Source organism: Telmatherina bonti (assembly GCF_933228915.1).
Source record: "Telmatherina bonti genome assembly, chromosome: 1".
Taxonomy (NCBI): Eukaryota; Metazoa; Chordata; class Actinopteri; order Atheriniformes; family Telmatherinidae; genus Telmatherina; species Telmatherina bonti.
This window is the reverse complement of record NC_136619.1, coordinates 22501951-22510663: the sequence shown is the minus strand read 5'-3', so window position 1 is coordinate 22510663 and position 8713 is coordinate 22501951. Positions and strand designations below refer to the sequence as shown.

The 8713-nt window shown below is 40.6% G+C and overlaps 1 protein-coding gene across 1 annotated transcript; it reads right to left on the bottom strand.

The window, feature by feature from the left end:
- Positions 1 to 1037: 1037 nt before the first annotated feature.
- On the bottom strand, positions 1038 to 2951 carry mafa (MAF bZIP transcription factor a; the record flags this gene model as incomplete). Its single annotated transcript, XM_079264438.1, has 2 exons — positions 1038 to 1498; positions 1984 to 2951. The coding sequence occupies 2 exons, from the start codon at positions 2949 to 2951 to the stop codon at positions 1489 to 1491; spliced, it is 978 nt and encodes a 325-aa protein (XP_079120564.1). The 3' UTR covers positions 1038 to 1488.
- Between the last annotated feature and the right edge of the window lie 5762 nt (positions 2952 to 8713).

Below are 8713 nucleotides of genomic sequence, written 5' to 3'. Positions count from 1 at the left end.
ACTATATATATATATATATAAGATGAAAGATTAATTAACATATTTTCAAGATTCATTGGCGAATGTTTACTCTTGTTTTGTACATGCAGGGTGACAATCCCTGAAGATCTAACAATGTCCAGACATTATTGATTATAATAATTAATTATTGCTTTGCAAACATTGACTTCATTTAAGACAAAACAGCCTCTCCTGAACTGATCATGATCATTACATCTCAAGATGTCACGATGAAGTCTTGCAGAAAGTCTAACATATCTTTATGAGTGGAGAAGAATTCTTATCTTCCTCATTAAAACAGACAAGATTTCTTTCTTTTTTCTTTCTTTCTGTCTGATTTTCTTTCTTTTTATCTTTCTTTCTTTATCTCTAGTGCATTTGAGTTCAAAATATGTCAGTTTGGAGAGGAGACCCCCCCCCCCCCCCAAAAAAAAATAAAAAATAAAAAATATGGCAATTTACTTCGCCTTCAGCAAAGATAATTCACTTATCCAACATTTTTTTTTCTTTTTTACTAAATCAAATTCTTTTTATATTTATTTCTTTAAATATGCTACGATTGGCAGAGAGAGCTTTCACACTTCGGTTTAAAGCACATGCTGCAAAAGCGCTCTTTATGCACTGCACAATACAGCTCACTGTATAAACTGGAGCCAAGCCAATTCCTCTAAATCCATGTTAAGAATTACATTTTTGTGCATCACCATGTTTCAGTAATCGATGCTTCAACCTGTAGCACATGTTATAGTTTGCAACTTAGATTCTAAATCTTTGTATTTAAATTACGTTGTAAAAATTATTAAAAGGTTGACAAATGCACAATGGAATATTTTTAAATAAATTAAAAAAAAAACAAAACAAAACAGGAAAAACAAAAACAAATAAACAAACAAACCCAAAAAAACAAACAAACAAAAAAAAAAACTTCCAGGAAAGCAATGTGTGATTTCCTTAATAGTCGTCGTCGTCCCCCCCCCCCCTCGAAACAGGATCCCCGCCGACAAACTTCCATGAGGAATGCAAGCATTCACTGCAGCCTAATGACAGCCGATGGTGGTGCACTTCAACACGGCTGAAACGCACTCGCACAGTTACAAGGGGCGTGGGAAGTCCAGTCACTTTTTTGTCTCTGTCCCAAAAAAGTGAAGAGGCCTAAATGAAGTTATGAATACCATGCTGGGATCATCTGGCACAAAAAAAGGAGAACGTCTTCAAGCACAGAAAGAACAAAAAAAAAAAAAGAAGAGAAAAACCATACATGTCCAGCATGCAGGGCAGTTCAATAACACATCTTTTACAATACAAAAAAAAACAAACAAAAAAAAACAATGGATCGTTTGCAATGAATATAGTCTTTTCTTGCGCAACACAAAAACAAGCAAACGCATGAAGTGGCGTCAAACGGCAGGCTTGCAATCCTCCAAGTTTGGCAGAAGAAAAGAGGGGGAAAAAAGAGGACCAAAAACTTATTGTCGATGGATGCAGTTTCTAGATGAATCTGTACACAGAATCAAAAGTAAAATGGTGTGAAGGGGCACGTCAATGAGCTTCAAAGTAATATACTTAGTTCTTGCATGCGTTGTACACTGCGGCGTGCAGTTGGATCAACTTTTTTAAAAAAATCACACTGCAAATCTTATGAACAACGGTGAAAAGGATCTTGACGAACAGGCTATGAAGAATATGACAGCAAAAAGCACATGATTGTTTATACATGCCAAATTAAAAAAAAAAAAAAAATCCAAATTTAACTCGGTAGCAGACTTGAGGAAAATCTTGTTTTCCAAAAAAAAGTATATTTATAAAATGAAAAGGAAAAAAAAGTTGACTTATTAGTTCTTTGTGTCGAAATAATAATAAAAAATGTAAAAAGTTTCCCTATGAAAACTTTTTTTAAGCGGGGTGAGAAACGCATCTGTTTTGTTTTGTTGTTTTTTTTTCTGTTTTTTTTTTTTTTTTTTTGTCGATAATGTGGAGACTCACATGAAAAACTCCGGGGATGAGGGGTTGTTGTCACTGCTGGATCCATTTTCTCTGAAGCCGTTGCTGATGAGCTTCTCATACTTTTCTTTGTACGCGTCCCTCTCCCGGACCAGCCTGGAGATCTCCTGCTTTAGGTGCTCGACTTGCTGCATGAGTTGCGTCTTCTCCCCCTCCAGGACGTGCCGCTGCTGGACCCGCTTGAACCGGCAGGACTGAGCGTAGCCTCTGTTCTTTAGGGTCCTCCTCTTCTGTTTCAATCTGATCACTTCTTCCTTGCTGACCCCCCGGAGCTGCCGGTTGAGCTCCCGCACCGACATGGTCACCAGCTGCTCGTCTGAAAACCGCTCCTCCAGGCGCATGTGTGGGTGATTTGTCCCAGAAGTGCCGTTGGACTGGATGCCGGGTGGCTGATGGTGGCCGTTGCTGTGGTGGTGATGGTGGTGGTGGTGGTGTTGCCCTCCGTTCTGAGCAGCCGCCGCTGCGATGACTGCCGACACCACCGCCGCGGCGGAGCCCATCTCCTCCCCGGCCATGGCGCCTCCTGCTCCGGCTGCGCCCGCAAACTGCTGGCCCCTGGCGTAGCCATCAAAAGACTGGAGCTGGTGACTGCTGTTGATCAGCGCCTCCACTGCGTCTTCAGGGCTGAAGCCCAGCGCCTCTGGATTCAACTGCTGTTGATAACCGGACATCCAGTAGAAATCCTCTATGTGTGTCTTCTGCTCGCTCCCCGAGCCCGGACTGGGCGCCGAGAAGCTTGGGGAAGGGGGCACTGAGCTGCAAGGCGTGCTCATCGGGGTGGAAGACAAGGATCCCCCGGCGATAAGGCGACTGCACTGGCTGATGTTGCGATCGGGCTCCACCGGCTCCTTTTTCACTTCAAACTTCATCAGATCGAAGTCATTAACATATTCCATGGCCAGGGGACTGGTGGGCAGGTCGGAGTTGCTCATTGCCAGCTCTGATGCCATCCTCTTGCTGCTGACAGTCCTCCAAATGGGGTGAAGAGCAGCTGTCAAACCGGGCTGGTTTGGAAGAACGTGAGCCAGTTTGATTCTTAAGCGTTTGTCTTGAAACTAAAATTTAAAAAAAAAAAAAAAGAAAAAAAAAAAAAAAGGAGGTTTTCAGCGTCCCCCCTTTTGCAGCCACGGACTTGCAGGCGTGTGAGAGGAGTTTTTCTTTGCAGAGTCTATTGCACAGACACAGCAGTGCCCCGCGCGCGAGTAGTGGAGTCCTTGTTCAGCATGTGAAACACGGCGGGTTTGGATTTGAAACATTTAACACTTTACGGCTTCTTCTGGAGTACATTACGCAAGCGGAGAGTCGGGGAGTGAATGCAGCCTCGCACGTTACAAACCGCTGACTGGTGGGGCGATTTTTTACTGGGATCACACAGCAGATGAGTTTAAGAGCATTGTAGCTGCCCTGACGTCAGGCTGGAAATGGGAAATTGACTCGGACGAAGAGCCAATAGGGTCGCACACTCAGAGAGCTAATTAACATATCAGAAGGCTTCAGAAACCCAACTTTTTCTAACTGTTAGAAGCCACCAGCTGACTGTCAGCTGCGACACGAGCTCTGCTGGATCACCCGCACTTGGTTCAAAATGCCAAAACAACTGTTTATTCTTGCTTAAAATCATATCTCATCTCGTCGTCCGTGTGAAGCAAATGTTCCAGTTTCATTGACAAGGGACACAGAAGATTTGTAGAAGTAAGAGGAAAAAAAAAACACAACATAAAGATAAAGCGATCAGTACCTACCAGAAACGAGTTGTGTTTTGCTCTTTTTTTTATCTTGCCCAAACATGCTTGGGCTAAGTTTAATGCAGCATATTATTATTATTATTATTATTATTATTATTATTATTATTATTATTATTATTATTATTAGTCTCCTCTGTGAAGCAGTGAATAAGAAGGATTTTATTAGTCTGCAAAGTATTTCTCTTGTTATAAAGTAAAATGAATCAATATACAGAAACCTAAAAGAACTTAATACAAAAAGGGAAGTGTGTGTGTGCGCGATGCTTTGCAGCGATGTAACCAGAAAGAAGTGGACTAGAGAGGTTTGTCAGGACTCTCAGTTACCATTAGGAATCTCAACACTGCCACCTTTTGGTCGTGATCAGTGCAGGAGACTCCTCTTTACAGTCTGCCCTCTCTACTCCTAAACTAAGTAAAAGTTGTTGTAAGAAGTTGAACAATCTGCTGTTTGTAATGAAGCAAAAAGAAACGTGGTCCACACCTAAAATTTTAACTGAAATGTCAAAAGAAAAAAGGAAAAGAAAAGGAAAACAGAAGTCAGACATCATATCAGAGGAAGTGAATGCCAGTGAACCCAATGGTCTGTCGCAACAGTAACTGTCATAAAAGTCCCTTTATCTCAGCTGTGGCCCCGGCGTTGCTTTGGGAGTCATATAAACCTCTCCCGTAGATTGCACTTTATCTAAGTTCAGAGGTCTCCTCCTTTTAATTGACTTGTGTACAACAGTATCATGAGGCAGTCTGGGTTTCTCTTCTTCCTATATCAACATGTGTCGTGTGTAGCTTAGTGACACTCAATGGGTTTTAAAAAAAAACTAAAACTATGTTTTGCCAACATTTTAAATAGGTTTTACTTAGTTTATTTCAATGCTTTAACCTGAGTTCATCAACAAGGATTTTATCAGTTTATGAAAGAAACATTCCTATTCGTCATTTTACTTTTGGCAAAAAGCCATCTGTTGAGGAAACCAAGCGGTTTAATAGAGCAGTTTGTGAGGAAAAGCATGATGTAAAGTAGAGTAAGTGGTCAGTCAGTGTTGATTTCTTTTGTGGCCTCCTTTGACAAAGTGCTGACAAATAATCATTTCTTTCCTGTGACAAAAACCTATAATCATGGTCTGTCTCTCTCTGTCTCCAAGTGCATGATGTCATCAGCATGTATTTTTAGATTCTTATGTCCATACTTTTTAATCATAGGCTAAATCAGACATGTCCATACAGCCAGAGGCTACGGAAGACGGTCCTGACAGTCAGTCAGATATTGTAGAATGAGTTCAACAGTCCTCTGTGGTTACCTAAAGTGCATCTAAGGTTGTCCCTTTCACATTTCTAATTCATAATTTCTTTCTTTACAGAAACACATGATTTTTTTTCACCATCTGTTCAAGTCAATTTAATATGGAGAATAAAACATGTCTACGGATATTGTGTATGGTATATAATTATATAAATATCAATAATAATTAAGAGACTGTATCTAAGAACTGACTTATTTTTTTAATGATACTTTTATTTACTGCGTGTGGAAGAAAATGTGACAGACTCCTTACGGAAGAAGCAGACATGAAGTTCCTGTGCACATGATCATTATTACCACTTTTTAGCAAAAGCGTAACTTTATGCATCTAGTTATATGCTTAATACATCACCGTGCATGTGGCAAAACGCTAACAAAACCCTATTGTTTCTATTTCTATTCTGTTGCCTTGTCATCTGTTTGGGCTTACCTGTTCATGGGAAGGCGCAGCAGTGGGCCATTCCCTGGGGTACAGCCACAGCAGAGCGAGACTAATATACAAACGAAGGGAGAGCTCATTAGTCATGACAGAAGAAAGTGGCGGACCTAATTTAGCTGCTTTTGTGCCTTTGAAGTTATTGATGATGCAGCGCTGAGAGAGATCTACATGGAAAGAGAGTTGGCTGCTGTGAGGAGGACTTCTGGAACCTGGACGGTAGATGTGGTGAGGAGGAAGAGCGAAGCAAAGATGTGGAAGATCGCTGTGCTTTTTTTGACAGGGTCAATCCGCTTTTTATGTTTGTTTAATAATGTATGAAAACAGATAAAACTAAACAGAATCTTGTGGAAAATACGACATGTAGGATTCAGCTGATTTGATGAAGCTACAAGCATAAGACAGACCTGACTAATCGATTATCAAATGATCTGCCATAATAATCACAAGGAATTGCTTTTGCATATCTTCTTGGTTTTGCTCAGAAATCAGTTTAATTTTATTAAGTCAGTAAATACTGTCCAGTGTTTCGCAGTGTCATTTACCTTTAACATATTAAGACTGTGTGCTGTAGAAGCGTGTATGTGTGGAATAAAGTGCAGCCAGCAGATTTAAAATCTTTGATAAACGTATTTGTATAATGTTAGCAAAGGTGGAATAACTTCGGGAGCTTTCTTAATATTCTGATGTTGGCTGACTGTGAAACTGTAAAAGTTTCAGATGCTCTGAAAAACATGGAAAGAGATGGCCACATAACACTCCCTTCTGATTCCAAACACACGTCATCAAGCCGGACTATCTTCATGCACTTGTTTGACTTATGGTGGACACATATTGATCAGTGAAATCGCTGTTTTTACAGAATGCTGCGTTTTGACATAAACTGCGTCCAGATAAGTGCTCCACACTCCAAACTGACACTCATGCAAATAAAACACACACAAGAAAAACTCCTAATCAGTAAAGTTTAAAAAGCAGCAGTGTTAAGTCAAGTTCAGGTATCTGTCAGTAAATCTTGCCTTCCTGGATGAAAGAAGCGAACATAAGAAGAACTTGGCTTCTGCTGGCAGTGGCAACGCTTTAAAATATGCAAGCTAAGCAACTATCTGTAAACAATCAATAACATGAAGAGCAGCGTTTAGATTATCTGGAATCTTCCTGCCCTGAAGAGCAGGCTACTGAGCGGAAAGATCAGAGGTTGGTGAGCTGTTTTCCATGTTTTGTACAGTGATTGTGTGTGTGTGTGTGTGTGTGTGTGGGGGGGGGGTGCGCAGTTCCAGACAGAGCTTGATAAGGACATTTAATCAGGCTCTTTACATTCCAACATCACTGTAAACCTCCCTTCGCCTGAGCCTGTTAGAAAAACTGTTGGAATCAGTGACTAGCTGCCAGCTGACAGCAACTTAAAGCACAATGGCATCGTACTTCAAAGTACCGTGTCACAAAGCCTTTATGTGAAAGAGAAACACTTAGTCTGAGCATTGCTTTCAAGCTTAAAATGAAGAGGACATAAATACTAGCCGTGCCTTTGCATCGCTCTTAACTTGAAGAGATGATATTGCTCTCGGGCAACGCAATTTCATCAACAGTCCAGTGAGAACAGCAAAGCTGGAATATTAATTTTCACCCCACCAACAAAATGTGAGCACAGCCATGTCATAATCACCTTAATCCATTAGTCAGAAGGAGGGTGAGGCTGAGAGGGGTGCAACGGAGGACAGAGCAGACAAAACAAGGTCAGCAGGAGAGCACATCTGAAGTCTGAGGAGCATTTTGGAAAGCCTCTCAGACTAGGGTGGAAAATATTTAGTAGCCTACAGGCAGGGTGCTTAATGTGATCTGAGAACTCTGGTGTATGACCCCAAGCTACCTTCAGCTCCGTTACTTGATGGCAAGTGGACCAACAGTAAACCAGTGAATGTGGTTACAGTGCTGCGAACACCTGAGTCGCACATGTTTTTCAAGACTGTCTCAGAGGCACGCTGTGCTAGAGTAACCCACAGTTTTAAAGTTTAACCTCATTCTCCCACCACAAACTGAAGAACATGTTAGCAAATGAATGCTGCATGGTCTGTTCACCCTCGGCAGAGTAATCGAAGAAGACTAGTCAATACTGCACAATAGTTGGCAGAGTCGTTTGCATATTAGCCATAATTACCTTCACATGAACATTATGTATTGGTTTACTGTCATGCATAAGGTTAAGATGTTTCACAAGTAAATGATATGTTAACTGCTGGGTAGCTTCCTGGAGTTATCTCCTCAAGTATTTCACGTTTTCATCTTCAACTTTGTGTGTTGTCTGAATGAGCACATTTAACCTTGTCAGTGTGTGTGTGTGTGTTAATGTTTCATGTATTTATTCGTATTTATAAGTGCATGAACTAGGCTACTTTGTGTGGTTAAATGTTAAAAAAAAAAAAGTAAGGAGTTTATTTACATTATAACAAATGGAAATAATTCTAGAAAGAAGTATATTTAGTAAAAAAAAATGGTGTTTTTAAAGATGATACTTTTTTACATTTAATGGTGGATAAAGTATTGCAATAACGTTTTTGCCATATGTGCCCGACACACACACACACACACACACACACACGCACACACAAACACACACACACACACACACACACACACACATATATATATATTACACTTTTTTATATATTTTTTTAGAAAGTTTGCTATATGGTGCAATCTTATTTTTTTCTTTGGTTGTTTTTTTTTTTTGTTATTTTTTTTATAATTTAGGGCATTGTCTCCACCTCTGATTTATCAACACACAGTCAAGGGAATTAGGAGCAATCTTTGTAGGGCTTGTCAACCCCTGAACAAGTTTCTGGCAAGTCTCTAGCCTCCACCCCCACTTCCCCATCGCTGCAATGCCCTCCAGCTACTGTAGCCTGGAACTGACAGTAACAATAAAGTAGTTTGCACAATTACAGAGAGTCAGAAAGCTAATTAGAGCAGAGATACGGGAGCTGAAAAAAAAGATCAGGAGGACAAGAGTGATTAGCATCCTTAGCTGATTTAAACTGTGTTGCAACGCTTTTTGCCCTCTGACACTTGGGTGAGTAGAAGATGGTGGCAGTTTGAAAAGCTCCCATCCCCCCCAATACCCCTTTCTCACATGCACTTCTCACCATTAACATGATGGTGTGCGTTGATTTAATGTCTGATTACACATTAAGGCCCAGATTTGCTAAGATGGACAAATTAGGCTACAGATTCTGA